Raw genomic sequence first — 15,289 nt, 5'->3', positions numbered from 1 at the left:
CTGTAACTTAAATTATACAACCGAAATAAATAAAGAAAACTCACCCGAAATCATAGACCAAAAGGCGCAGATCTCAAACGACATCAATTCTATGCTCCATATCTGCCAAAAAATTGCCAAACAAAGACAGAGAGGGGGACAATGCTGATGAGAGAGAAAACGGCAGGAGGAAGACGACGAGAAAGAGTGAGAGAACCTGTGGAACAGAGAGTACGAGTTACATACAGGCATGATGATGGCTGTGATTGTGGCCGGAGATTTGGACTGCGCTGAAACGGGCTCGCCGTGCACCGATCGATCTGGCGATTGTTAGAGAGAGGTTTGCGTTGGTTGAGACCCAGATGAATAGAGACGAAAACGGTAGAAGAAATATGGCAAGACCTAGATCCTTCCGATCTTAAAGATGCAAGGCACGTGGCCCCATCTGGCCTAGAGGAAAAAATATACGGCTCAGATCCAAACAGCCTTCATCCGTGCCATTTGACATAAACACCCCTGAACACAAAACTGCAGCCCCTCCAATCCAGGGACTTAATTGGAAAAATCGGACCAAATTTCCCAACCCTTTTAACGTTCTTTTATTAACAGGTTAGATATAATCATCTAATACTTCGGGTGGATTTGGATTGAAAAGTGGAATAGTAACTTATTTTTCTTCTTTATTTGAAAAAAAAATCGCATTTTTTAGGTTTGCGCTAAATTTTTGTGACTTATTGATTCGTCTTGATGAGAGGAATTGGAAAAGTATAAAATTTTGATTGAAACTCATACTTTTTTTAAAAAAAAGACACAAATAAGTATAAAAAAAAAATTTGTCTTTTTGACTTATTTTCGTCTTTATTCAAAAAATTGTGAGTTTCAATCAAAAAATTTTACTTTTCCGATTCATCTCATCAAGAGATAAATCAATAAGTCACAAAAGTTTGACGCAAAACAAACAAATGCAAAAAAAAAATTCAAATAAAGACAAAAAAATAAGATGAATAACTTTTCAATCCAAACTAGGCCACAGTACTCCTTTGGTTGGTTGATCATCTCCACAATCCTAATTCTATTTCCCATTGCTCAAGATTATTTTGTGCTACCTCTTTTAATCAGATCTGAAACTTTAAAATACCAGTATTTGCGCACAAACTTAAACCTTTTACTTTTGCATTGATTTTCCGTTGGTAGTATGTCAAAGTAGTTACCGTCTACAACGAAAATTTCCCAAGCTGTAAAAGACTTCGTTCCGCTAAAATTCTACATATTATGATCAGATTAAATAAATTGTACATACTTGAAAAGGGCGAGAGTTGTTCATGTTGGAGAGCTGTTGCTCCAATTAAGCTCATGCGCTCGGATCCAGTACTAGCCCATCCCCAGCTCTCCTTACCCCTTAGAAATAGAATATTGTAAGTTTGCCATGTCCAAAAGAACACAAAATGCGGTGAACAAAAGTGTCTACTGTGTCTTCGTGGAAAATTGTGTTGGGTTGTCATCGAGAGGTCAATCTCTTGCTTGACTAGTTTGAGTGGCTCCAAATCATTTTTTTGTTTTTAGTTTTTCAGGTCAATTGTGTAACAGAAAAAATCAACAAAACTTTTCCCAAGAGACGTGGAAGACGGGGAAAAAGGAAGAAAAGGCAAACGGGAAGACTTGAAAATGAAACGTGGAGGACAAGAGAAAGGAAAAGACTAATGGGAAGACCTAAAAAGACTAACGGGAAGACTTGAAAAGGAAACATTGACATGAACAGCCAGGGGTGTAAACAAGCCGAGCCGAGCTTCATAGTGTTCAAGTTCGGCTTGCTTACTAATCGAGCCTAAAACTCAAGCTCGAGTTTGATTGCAAACTTGCCGAGCCCTTAACAAGCCGAACTTAGTTAATTTACTTAACGAGCCTCTTTAAACGAACCAAGCCTATACAAACGAGCCGAGCTTTTGAGAGAAATAGGTAGTGAGATGAAAGTAATAAGTGGATAGAAAACTTATTATAAATCATGCGCTGAGAGAGAGGCGTGGTTATGAAAACCTCATGTGAACAAAGTCATGTCCTTGAGGAAAATTATGTTGCGTTGTTATCCAGAGGTCAATCTCATGCTTGACTATAGTTTAGTGTGGCTCCAAATCGTTTTTTTGTTTTTGGTTCTTTTAGCCAAGTAAGTAACATTCATTGAGTTGGCACATTTTCGACAATTGACCAATGATTGAAAGGAAAGATGTCTTAGGCTAGATTTTTCTTTATTGTCTAAACGTATTAAACGGGCTAAAATCCAAAAAATACGGATTTCGAAATTGGTATAATTCTCCTCATATATATCTAACTAAAGGTGTATTTGGCAAAAATAACCTGGCCGGAGCCCTTGAGATATACACAACATTTTTGGGCAAAGCCACCCTTAACCCCATCCTAGATACACAAGAAGATTGCGTTCACAGAAAGAATCACATTTAAGAGTTCAATACTGCTGGGAAACCAGCCCAGGCTCTCTGTTCAGGTCGAGGTCGGGAGTATAGACTAGAGCACCCAATTATTACCGGGTCGGAATTTGGATCGGGGTATGGCAAAGCCTGCCCCACCCTACCCCATTGCCATGCCAAACCAGGAGTCATATGCGTAGAAGTTGAAGAAAGGATTATGTGAACGTTATTACAATGACACATCTAAATCACAGTACATTTTGTTAGCAAGGCAGAAACATAAACAGTAAATATTTTCTCACCCCTCCAATTTTCTCATTCAATGACCGGAAATAGGTTCCACAATCAAAAAATATTCGAACCTGGTCAGCCAAATAAGCCCAAGCACATCATTTGCTTTGTCCGAAGTTTTTACGACATATATTGGTTATGGGTGCAAGTCCAGAAAAACCAGCCTATTTTGCTCTGACTAAGATTAGCAACCATGTCATGTTCAGGTTAACATACCCGCGAGTCAATCTTTCTTTCCATCAAGCTACTGGCAATTATGAAGGACCAGGAAGCAATCATCCAAAAAGACAATACGACTTATCCTTCCTCGAAAATTCTATCTTCCTTGTGTCCAAAATTATCGCTACACTCAACAGAATGATCTCTCACCATGATTGTATTTACACTTGGCTCCAGAAACGATCAACTATAAAGGGCCAAAACCAAAACGTTGATTTTCATTTGCGGGGTCAGGTCAGACAAGAGAACAATCGGCCAGGGACCTCAATAATCCATGCCACCCATTCCACCCATGCCCCCCATTCCACCCACTGCTCCGATATCCTTCTCATCCTTGGGAAGTTCAACTACAACTGCTTCTGTGGTTGTCATCAGTGAAGAGACACTACAAGCAACGTAAAGAGAATCATAAGACATCAGGTGTACAGCGAGACAATAGATAATCAAAACCCAAATACGAGTCTGTTCAGTTTACCTCGCCGCATCGACCAACGCAGTTCTTATTACTTTCAATGGGTCGATAATTCCGGCCTTCACCATATCTACATATTCACCTGGTTGTGCCAAAAAAGAAAATAAAAGAAGGATCTTATAGTTTAAGTATAAACTGATGATTAACACTCTGTCAAGTTGAAACAAAGGCAATGCCCCTTTTGGTTTTGGTTATTTTTTGGCTAGAGAAATCTAGCTTAAAAAAAGCTTTCCAAAAACAAGTCCTGCAGTAAATTTCGGGGGCAGATCCAACGCCTGAGAATCTGTGTGAGTCTGTTTGCGACATCTTCCGCTTATTCTTTTGGGCTAAAAACAGATTTAAAAGCTGATTCTGAGAAGCATCAAAATTGACGCTGTTGGATTTAAATTTTAGAATCAGCTTTTAACAATCTAAAGTTAATAACACCCCCTATAAATCAGTTACCATTTTGAGCTTATTTGTGTTAACTGCAAACAAAGTAGTCAAACACACGAGCAGTGTTCTCAACCATCTTTATCTTCTCCGTTTGCAACTGTTTGAGCAAGTGATTTCCAAAAAAGCTACCATGTGTACCAAACAGGGTGATATGGAAGAGTCTACAGACCTTTGGCTGCATCATACCCAAGATCGGGGTCATGTTGCTCCAATAGCTTGCCAACAACAACGGCACCCTCAACTCCAGCATTAGAAGCGATGGTATAAACAGGTGTCTGCATTTCAAAGTTCCACAGAGATTTTCATTAGTCAACAAAAGGTAAAACAGATTTGATCAAATATGAACAAACCCTAACATCTCTGATGGAGGTCTGCACTAACTACTATGAAAGCCATATCACTTTACAACAGAACAAAACCAATGCCAACGAAATGGTTTGGGGATTGCAATAAGACCCACAAAGAAGTACGGGGAAGGATATAGCAATTTCTAATCAATGACATTCAAATGAATAGAAGTGGAATCCCTACTTGAAACATCATGTCCTTGGTGTAAAAGTAATTTTTTTGTATACAAATTAGAAGTAATTACAGGAAAACTCAAACCTTAAGAGCATTCTGAATGATCTGAACACCAATCTTCTGATCAAAGTTGGCTGTTGGCAGCAAATCCAACTCTTTTGATGCATAGAGAAGAGCAACTCCACCGCCTGCGAATAAAGATTTTTTCTCAATCTGTTCACATATTTATAGTTTTCTATTAAACTCACAAAAGAAGAAACAAGATTAGTAAAAGTTACCCGGTACAATTCCTTCTTCCACTGCCGCCTTGGTGGCATTCAGAGCATCTGTCACTCTATCTTTTTTCTCACTGACTTCAGTTTCACTTGCTCCTCCAATCTACAAGGAAACAAAGTTTCATTGTGCTCAACATAATTACTGCTTTGCATACAAGGACAATGACAAATGATAATGTTATTTAGCTAAAGGAGCATATTTCAGAAACTACAACATACCTTTAATACAGCAATACCTCCAGAAAGCTTAGCTAATCTCTCTTGCAATTTCTCTCTCTCATAGTCGGAAGTGCTCGATTTAATTGCTGCCCTAATCTGTAATTACACGTGGTAAGTAGCACAAATCAGTTAGGATACAACAAAGTTTTGATGTGTTATTGTAACTGCTTGCTTTTTAGTTATCCATTGGTCAATAGATCACCCATTAGCTCATAAACAAAGTATGAAGAAAAAAAGAGGCTTAACGATGCTTAAGCAGGAAGCAGCAATACCTGTTCACATCTTTCCTCAATGGCTTTCTTGTCACCGGCACCATCAAGAATAATTGTGTCATCCTTGGATGCTGTGGCCTAAAATGACAAACCCTATAATCAAGACCAGAAAAGATATAGACGCCAAAAAAGTTACACTGAAACTTCATTACCATATAGCCCCTCGCTAGAAATTTACACCTTACAGCACCTCCAATGGTTTTAATTTTACATGATATTTGGCTGCCTGTTGCTATACCATTGCAATGAATAGTTCAAAATCCCTCTAATATCAATGAATCGTGCCAAACTGCCATATTCTAGCAATGTTATTCCAATGTTTTGATGCTAACAAGAGAATCCGGGAAAGAGAAATGCGCACTTAGTCTATTCTTCTCAAGAATGAAAAATCATTATGCATTTTTTGTGACCCAGAGAGAGAGAGAGAGTGGAGCTATAATTTACTTTTAGGTAAACCTTGTGCAATATTATGGCACCAAGTTTAGCTATTGGCACAAGTAGCACTCAAAATAGCCTATACCATTAGAGCACTGCATTTTGAAACTTCATGCTACATATAGCAGCAGCAAGCCAAACAGGAAATCAGTAGAGAACCTCTTGACCCAAGGAAATACTCCCTCCGTCCCATAATATTTGTCCGGTCCGCGAAACGAGGACTACAAAATAATGCATTTCTTTCGAGAAAAAATTTAAATTTTTTTCATAAGTTAAAAGAACTCATCGAGATCTAGTAAATTGTTGAATTTTTTTTCAACTTTTCTCACAAAAATAGTATTATTTTTACGTCTCCGTTTTGCGGACCGGACAAATATTATGGGACAGAGGGAGTAGAAATGAAAGAACTCGGTTTTTATAAAAATCTTCTTTGAACATCCACTGCCTCCAAGGGGAGGACATATCACCACAGCCCCACTAAGGAGCGAATTGAACTGCAACCGCGTAAAGAGGGAGTGAGTTCCACCCTGCACCTTTGCAAACTTGACTACCACTGCAGTGGTTGACAATACATTGTCAAATGGCTATGCAATCCAAAATGATAGAAGACCTTTACCTTTTTGCAAGATCCAAGAATGTTTGCATCCACATTCTCCAAATTCATACCAAGCTCTTCAGTAATAAGCTACAACAAATAAAATAAAATAAATAAGTTCTATACCATGCAATGTGTAAAACTTAAGTAGGGGAAATGGCATACCTCGCCTCCTGTAAGGATAGCAAGATCCTCCAGAATGGCCTTCCGGTTCTCTCCGAACCCAGGGGATTTTATGGCACAAACCTGTAGAGGAGAAAATTGAAAGAAATTGCGAGGAAGCTAATTGAAATGTCAGTTTGATCATTGAAAGCAACCATTATTAGTGTATAGTGTATACAACAACAAAAAGATGTAAGTTGAACAATTTGACTTTCGAGATTAAATAACACATAAATTAATATAATCCCTCATCCCACATTCTTTGTCCATCTTTCCAATCTGCTATACCCAAATGCTTGAACACTTTAAAAAGTCAACATAAAATTCCGTAGTTTTCAAAAGCTATCCTTTACAAATGGTAATTGGTACTTCTAATACTGGATTGGAGTGGGTAATGTTGCAAATGAAGACCTATTTTGGGATTTGAACTCACATTGAATACATGTCCCCGTAAAAAGTTGAAGTGGACAAACAAAAGGGGATGGATGGCATATTCGATTTCCTCTAGTGCGGAATGCATACTTCTTGTTTGCCAAAACCAATGCTTATCTTTCACCTTCCTATATTTGAATAGCCCGCCATAATTCTCCCTAAGAGTGTCCGCCAATTTACAAGGGGGGAAACAAAACAAAAAGAGGAAAGCAATATCTAACAAGATAGCAGAAAAAAAAAACCTTGATTCCAGCACGTAGTTTATTTAGAATAAGAGTTGCCAGTGCCTCACTTTCGACGTCTTCTGCAACAATCAAAAGTGGTCTTTGTCTCTGAATACAGATGACATATCATGTTAGTGGAAGAGCATGACCAATAGCGTACACAATAAGTAAGATGTTACGAATGATGAGTTAGAAATATCTTCAGAAAAGAACTGATTACCTTCAATGCCAACTCAAGTACTCTCACTACACCATTTATGCTCGAGATTTTCTTCTCATAGATTAAAATTAGAGGGTCTTCTAATTCCTATCAGCAAATAAAACATGTTAACGTGGAGTAAATATCAAATGAGCTGTGTACACAAGTGTCACCACACACATTTGATTTAATTGTGTGCCAATGAGAAGAACCACTTTGCTTAGTTGCCAAATAAGATAGATTACGAGGACTTACACATTTCTGGTTCTTCGGATTGGTGATGAAATATGGGGATATGTAGCCCCTATCCAGTTTCATCCCCTCCACAACTTCCAGCTCATTGTACAATGTCTTACCCTCCTACAAGAGTTCAAAACAATGTATAAGCAACTGCTAAACTGGGAGCATGACTACATAAAGTAGAATAACATGATAGGACCGAGATATGAAGAACATACACTAATGGTGATGACTCCCTCCTTGCCAACTTTCTCCATGGCCTTCGCTATCAGCTCACCTATTTCTCTGTCCCCATTTGCAGATATTGTCCCTACCTACCAGAGTAAACTTACATCAGAGACCTTCCGGAAACCAACATTTTACCCAGTGCATGAGGCTCCCGCTCAATTCTAATTTCCCAGCACTTGTGCTTGTCGCAGCACATTAAAATTGGTTGGCTTAGACAATAGCTAACCTGCGCTATTTCTTCGGAAGTGCTAATCATCCGTGCCCTGCTCTTCAAGGTTGCTACTACAGTATCGACTGCCATATAGATACCCCGTCTTAGATCCATTGCATTCATCCCAGCAGCAACCGATTTGCAACCTTCGGCAAATATTGCTCTGGTAAGGATAGTAGCACACGTAGTACCTGAAAGCATAAGTTGTTTAGTTATAAACGTCCAGAACTTAGCAAATATATCAGGTAACATAACTATGATCAATTGTTATCCGTTCTGATGTTCCACAAATGCTCTCTCCTCATTTTAACTACCATAAGCAAAAAAAATTTCCCCATTGGCATCAAGGAAGAAATCTTACCATCACCAGCTTCATCATTTGTAGCATTAGCAACCTGTTTCACAAGGCTTGCACCAACATTCTTGCCCTTGTCCTTGAACTCAATGCTCTTTGCTACGGTAACACCATCTTTTGTCACTTTGGGAGCACCAAAGCTTTGCTCAATCACCACATTCCGACCCTTCAAGCAACAAAGCAAGTAACTGAATCATCAGTTACACCGATAAAGACATAAAGTCAATAATAAAGAGGGGAAGATAATGCAAAAAACTAAAAATACGAACTAAATTGAACATAAAAAGCCATTTTCCTTAATTGAAATACCAAACTAAATTGAAGATTGAAGAACATATACAGGATCAGAGAGCACCAAATGACTCCTCTGATTGGAGATACCAACTCTCAAAAAAATTATGCATTGATGCTACTTTTCACCAAGATTGCCAATGAGTCCTATCAAGCTTAAATTTAGACAGTGAAATTTTACAAACATAAGCTGGTATGATATAGTTCCAAAGTTAACTGTAATCATTAAGGCATCAAATAATATGTTTCTATAATTTCAAGTTAACTACCATTTTTTTAAGGAAAAACTTTTTTCGGCTCATTAAAATAGAAAAAACACTTCTACAACAGTTTAAATTCAAATAAGGAAAGAAATTTTGCAAAACAAGCGAATTCTGAAGCTTTAGCCAATTTCAAAATATTTGAAGTATGAAGTCTTGATTATCTACGAATAAAAAAAGGACTAGATTAAAGGGAAAAATTAGAAAAATAAACATCATGATTGTCGGACAAATAAATAAAATAACTAATAAAAAATGATATGTGGGGAATGGATAAAATTGAAAAATGATACTACTCTGGAGTCTTTGAACTCATCTGTAACTAATTACAAAATAAATTTAAAAAAAACTTTGTTGTCCAAATTGAAGTCTAATAGAGCTCCATGGTTAAATGTAACTGTAATCATCAAACTACGAACATATCTTGGGCTTCAGTGTTTCTCAGAATCTAAGATACCTTAGGAGCACATCCAAATACTCGAAACAATATCAGACACAGTGACACACAACCAGAAAAAGAAGAAGAACCAAAAAAAAAGATATTATAAGTTCCAAACTTTAAAATTAGACCAGAAACTAAAAGAAGTGCATTCGTTACAATTGCAGATTAAATTGGAATAACTCTTACGCAATTCACAGACAATCACAGACTTTTGCCTCTTGATGTATTCTATGCTTTTGTTCCCAAAAAAAATGACTAATTCTATGCAAGGGTTGTGAGCAAAATATATCCAAACTACTCACGAAATTCGACAACATGCAGTCAAACGAGTACCTTTGGGCCCATGGTTACTTTAACAGCATCGGCAAGCTCTTCAACTCCCTTTAGCATTAAAGCCCGAGCCTCCACCCCGAACTTGATGTCTTTGGCCGCATAGTTTCTGCTCCAATCCAATCTACTACCAATCTGCATCCCACTGAAAACCCAATTCAAAAACACACCCACACAGATGTATATATGTGCGTATGTATATAAATACAACAAAGCCGCCTAGTTTCTATTCCAACCCAATATACTACCATTCTGCATCACACCAAAAACCCAAACACACACACACACACACACACACACACACACACAGAGAGAACTATAATCTGAAACAACAAAAGCGGCCTAGTTTCTTATCCTACTCAATACACTACCTATCTACATTCACACCAAAAACCCAATTCAAAAACAAACACAAAATCACACACACACAGATGTACAGATGTGTATATACAACAAAGCCGCCTAATTTCTATTCCAAGTCATTTTACTACACAATTCAAAAAAAGCAGCCTAGTCTCTTATCCAACACAGAGAATTATAATCTGAAACAACAAAGCAGCCTAGTCTCTTATCCAAATCAATACACTACCAATCTACATTCACACCAAAAACCCAATTCACGTAATTACATATGCAAACACATAAGTGCATACATATCAAGAGAGAACCAATTTAACAATGAAACGACTAATCTTCATAGACGAGTGGCAATCACCTGTTGGGAGCTGCTCCTGGCAACCCTGTGACTGTGAATCAATAAAGATGGAAACTTTGATCAGAAAACGTGGAAATAATCGTCCAGTGTAAATAACTGTGGATTAATTTGATAGATTGGTGCACGTACCGAGCTTTAGTGGCAAGGCTTGCTGCAAAGCGGTACATGGTTTTCTTGATTTGCAGAGGAGAGAGACAGAGAGAGAGAGAGAGTACAGGAAGGACTTTGCTTTTCTTGACTTGCAGAGGAGAGAGAGAGAGAGAGAGAGAGAGAGAGAGGTCCAATTAGCAGTGGACAGAGTTGTTATTGGGAGGGGAGAGAAGACTCTGGAAGAAGCAGGTTCTAGGGTTTTAGCAGGGTTCTATCAGCATTTAAAAGGGTGTTTAAGGTTTTTAAAGCCATTTCAAGAAGAAAAAAAATTGAAATGGCTTTAAAATCTCATAAAACATTAACCAAATTTGGATAAAAAATTAGTGAAAACACACCCTGCTTTACTTAAGTTCAATACTTGGATAAAATTCTTTATAACTCCTCCTCTAATTCTTAACTAGAATCTATAGATAAGTTTAATTCAAATCAAGGAAGAGTAAATCTTCATGCAAATAAAATTATCAAACTGGAAATTTGTATAGAATTCTTTAAAACTCAATCCTAATACCTAGAATCTACCAAGTTAAGTTTAATTCCATTCAAATAAGACTGAGGTCTTATTCGGAACCTACGGAAAGGAAACGAAAAGAAAGGAATATCGATGTTTAAGAAAGAAAGTGTGAGGGAAATTGAAGGGAAAAATCATTGTGCTCAAAATTGTGTTTTCCTATTTTTTTCTCATTTTGTTTTATTTTCTTCTCATTTTGTTTTCAAACCAAACAAGGAGAGAATTTTAAAGTTTCCCTTCTTTTCCTTTTATAATTGGATAATTTGCACTTACACCCCATGTACTATCACTAATTTGAAGATACACCCTTTGTACTTAAAATTTAAGCACTTACACCCCTGCACTTTGAAGTGAAAGAAGGAAAATTTGCACTTATAACCCTTATGTTTTTACGTATAAGGGGTATAAGTGCTTAAATTTAAAGTACAAGGAATATATCTTCAAATTAATAATAGTACATGGGGTGTAAGTGCAAATTCCCCTTTATAATTTTCCTAAGATCCGCACAAACCTTCAATCTGGCTATTGAAGTGCTCCATGTGTAGTGAGATTTTAAATTTCTTATTGAAATTTGAGTAAAACATTAACCCAACTTTAATTTATGACTCAAGATTAATATTGTACTATCTTTCCATATTCTGAATTCGTAATCACGCAGTAGCCTAGCTATTTTTATAGAGAGATTATTTCATGCTCATGCGACACCGCCACGTAGTGCCTCAGACCTTTTTTAACTACACATTAAATGGGACCTACACACTTATTTTGGATCCCATGCCAAAAAAAATGCAGTGGAATAAAGACTTGGGGCACCATGTGGCGGTGCCGTAAGGTCATAGAATAATTTTTCATTTTTTCATTTTCATTTTTATAGGTAAAGATGTTCTCCTGGATAGTTTGACAATCTGTGTTTTATTTACTCATTTATGCATTAAAGGGTACGAGCTACGGATTCGAGATTTTTTACAATGCATGATGTGCTCCATAGACTATCGTATTTGTTCCTGTTGAAACAAAATTGAGATTCTTGGAAATTGCTAGTGTGACGTCCCACTTTTTCAGTAAAAAAAAATAATAATAATATTTTTTTATGCAAATAATTAAATCTTTCATTTTTCTTTTCAAACTTCTTGCTAAAAATATATATATGTTGGGCTGCTTATTTTTTTGCATCAGTTACACGTATCACTTTAAATGCTAAGTTTGGTTAAACTTGAAATGGATCCCCGCAAGTGATTAGTTAACGTAAAAAATAATGTTGGGTTGATTGTGTAATTAGACAAGATAATTTTTAAGTTTGAACGTGGGCAGTTTATTAGGATGAGGAAACATCTGAGAAGTAGGGTTGTTTTATTTCAAAAAGTTGAGAACGAGAGAGCTGCGGTAGTCGGGTTCTACTTGGCTTCCTGAAGTGGTAATTCTTTTCTATTAATCCCTTTTTCTTCTTATCTTTATAGATTGATTTGGGAACCAGTTTAATTAGTTGGGTTTTTGTTTGGTGGTGCCGAGTGAGCGGAGGAGAGAGAAAGAGGGGTGGCAATGGTGATCAGTTTGTGCGTGCATGTGGTGCTCTGTTCTGTTTTTCTGCATTTTCTGGTGCAAGTGGGTGAGTTTGCTAGGGGTGGGTAGTAGGGGCTGTGCAGCAGGGGAGGTATTTCCAGATCCAAAGGTTAGGGTATTGATATGGGTTGCTTAGTGAAAGCTTGATTCTGGTCTGTAGAGCAGATTGTAACTCCGGTATTTTAGTTATCAACAATTCATCAGATTGAACTTCCGACGACTTCATTCTATTGCAATCAAAGTCACACAAACCAATAGCTTTTGAGTCTATAGGCTTTGCTTATTCCCAGATACAAACTAGGAGAATAGAAACCTTCGAATGAAAATCCCCAAATTCTTCATCACTTCCTTTAAAACAAAAATCCCCCAGCCATTTGGTTTTTGGTCATTTGAAAATGTACAATCAAATGCAATTTATTTGCGAAACCATTTCATTGAATAGGTATAGTTAATTGCAATGAAATGATCATGGATGCACCGATAGAAACTCCAATGATAGAAGAAAGTGCATGGAAAAAAGAGAGGGAGAGGGCACAAGTAGATATTGTCTGACTCCAAATCATTTGGAGTCTCATTAAAACTGTAAACAATTGAATTTATTCATCCAACATGGAAAATGGATTCTTCAAGGCCATGTATATGTACAATATAGTAGAGGAACAATCCACACACAGACACACAAAAAAAGACAGAATCCATTGAATCAAAACTTTATTAATAATTCTATGAAATTTCATTGTTTGAGCACAATTTACAAAATTCATCTATGTCCAGAGAGCAATTTCCTAACAATTGCCCGCAAAGGTGAAATGACATTTAGCAAAGCAAGAGCTGATGAACGCTTCATCCAATTGTTGCATCCTTTCAAAAGCAGCATGACATGCTTTTTTAATCATCCTGAATTCCTTATGATAAAAAAGAGCTTTTCCATCATCAACTCATATCTACCACAAACAATATAAATCCGTGAGACACACATAAAATGGGCAAATTTTCTACAAGTATTAAGGAAGCTAAAAGATAGGCAAAACTTCTATGACAAGTACAAAGCCATTATGCAAAAAATATTCTTGGAGAAACACAAAAGATAAACGAAAGAGTGCTTCTTGTGATTATGAGACCAAGCAGATGGAAGAATTGATATTGGGGTTCAAAAGCAATATCATAAGTTATGAGCTCATAATATAGAGATAAATTTGTAACGACCAACATTACTTGATTAGGCCACTAGTTTTTATTTTTATACGGTTTAACTGATATTTTTAAAGATAAAAAAGCACTAGTTTTTTAAGAATCCCCAATCTGAGATTTGGGGGAATTCAAAAATTAGGGATTTTACAAGAATCGAAACAATCTAACAGAAAATTAGGGGAGAAAATAGACAGATTGGAAATCTACCTTTGTAGACGTAGATGGTCGACGGTAGCAGTGGCAAAGGAGGGGTTGTCGGTGGTGGTGTTGAATGAAAGGGCTAACACACACACAGAGTGAGAGAGAAGAGAGAGAGAGAGAGAGAGGGAGGTCGGGTTTTTTTTTTTTCCGGTAAATAGATGGATGGAAATGGGGTTTGAGAGAAGGGGTCTGAGGCGGCGGCGACGACGAGGGAGGAAAGATCCAGAAGTCGTGAGGAGGGAGAGAAACTTGATGGAGTATTTGGGAAAGTGGGGTTTGATTTGGGGAAATCTCTCTCAGAATTCCCGCTCAAAATTTTGGCCAAAATTTGAAGTGAGGTAGGTCCCTTTGGGTTTCTTTTCTTTTTTCTAGTGCGCGCAATTGTAAAGCTGTTTTTTTTAAGGTGGGTAAGAGAATAACTTCACCTATCAACTCACCCAGGCAATTGTGAAGCTAAGAATACAGCTGCTCCGAGAAGTAGAGGAGTGAACCTCTTACTTTCCACGTAGAATCGGTCTACAAGTCGGGATTACGGTCTCTACTGTTATTTAAATAGTGATAAAATTGAGATAAAATACATTGGATTTTGCAAATTCATTGGAGTTTGTCAACTTGTAATTTTTTTCATTATTACAAAAGGCTGATGATTTTATCACTCTCTATTTTGTTAACGTCACTCCACTGCAAGTGTAGTTTTTATGCAAAAATACATTTGCAGGAGAATGTCGTTAACAAAAAAGAGAATAGCAAAATCATTTTCCTTACAAAATACAAAGATAAAATTCGATGAACGTCACATGCCAGAAACAATCGTAATAAATCAGACCATGTTCACAGTAAATATCTAAGCGGAGATCGTAAACATCAAAGCTTTGGTCCATCGAATTCTAATAAAAATGCCGGCAGAAGAAACGAGTATAATGATAATAATATATAATGATTGTGACAAATGCTTTTACGGAGGGCCTGTTTGGTTTTACATCTTCTTGGCTTATTTTCTTAAAATCTGTGTCCATAAAATACTATTAAAATTAACGGGCCCGTCAGAAGGATTACTAATTGGAATCTATTCCTAAACATATTCCTCCATTCCAAAAATTATCTCAATTTTTTATATTCGTTTTAATTTCAATTCTATAGATCTTTTAATATGGATCTTCAAAAATATGTTATATAGATAGTTCTTAATTAGTTCTATTATACAAAAATTTTAGATTAATCAAAAAATAATATAGAAGATATTATAAATAATATAAAATGACACAAATATCAAAAATTGATATCTTTTTTAAGGCCAGAAGAAGTACTAGATTGGCTGAACAAATCTTTTGGGTAGCCTCAGGCTCCGTTCCAGAACACATTCTTAAAAAATAAGTACTTATTTCACATTTTTAAATTCAAAAATAATGTAAATAAAAAATTAATTTTTTATTTTTTTGCACTATATAAAAGA

At 36.7% G+C, this 15,289-nt stretch overlaps 1 protein-coding gene and 1 long non-coding RNA gene across 4 annotated transcripts; both read right to left on the bottom strand.

The window, feature by feature from the left end:
• Positions 1–2,932: 2,932 nt before the first annotated feature.
• Positions 2,933–10,558, bottom strand: LOC131315565 (chaperonin CPN60-2, mitochondrial-like). Of its 3 annotated transcripts, none has more exons than XM_058344699.1 (18): positions 10,356–10,558; positions 10,227–10,257; positions 9,515–9,646; positions 8,195–8,354; positions 7,849–8,024; positions 7,613–7,708; positions 7,410–7,514; positions 7,176–7,262; positions 6,974–7,063; positions 6,303–6,383; positions 6,159–6,227; positions 5,108–5,185; positions 4,836–4,931; positions 4,620–4,719; positions 4,426–4,529; positions 3,989–4,094; positions 3,388–3,466; positions 2,933–3,297 (listed from the first exon to the last, which is right to left on the bottom strand). In XM_058344699.1, exons 1-18 carry the CDS (start codon positions 10,391–10,393, stop codon positions 3,177–3,179), a joined length of 1,749 nt encoding a protein of 582 aa, XP_058200682.1. In that variant the 5' UTR covers positions 10,394–10,558; the 3' UTR covers positions 2,933–3,176. The 3 variants fall into 3 exon arrangements, with proteins under 3 accessions (XP_058200682.1, XP_058200683.1, XP_058200684.1); XM_058344700.1 differs by having other exon boundaries at positions 6,159–6,194; positions 10,356–10,514; XM_058344701.1 differs by lacking the exon at positions 10,356–10,558 and having other exon boundaries at positions 10,165–10,257.
• Positions 10,559–13,130: 2,572 nt separating this feature from the next.
• LOC131316537 (uncharacterized) lies at positions 13,131–14,091 on the bottom strand. Its single transcript, XR_009197159.1, has 2 exons — positions 13,843–14,091; positions 13,131–13,388 (listed from the first exon to the last, which is right to left on the bottom strand). It is a non-coding gene; the product is annotated as an uncharacterized LOC131316537 (long non-coding RNA).
• Between the last annotated feature and the right edge of the window lie 1,198 nt (positions 14,092–15,289).

Source organism: Rhododendron vialii, chromosome 2a (assembly GCF_030253575.1).
Source record: "Rhododendron vialii isolate Sample 1 chromosome 2a, ASM3025357v1".
Classification (NCBI taxonomy): domain Eukaryota; kingdom Viridiplantae; phylum Streptophyta; class Magnoliopsida; order Ericales; family Ericaceae; genus Rhododendron; species Rhododendron vialii.
The sequence above is the reverse complement of the archived record's forward strand: the minus strand, read 5'-3'. Positions and strand labels throughout refer to the sequence as shown.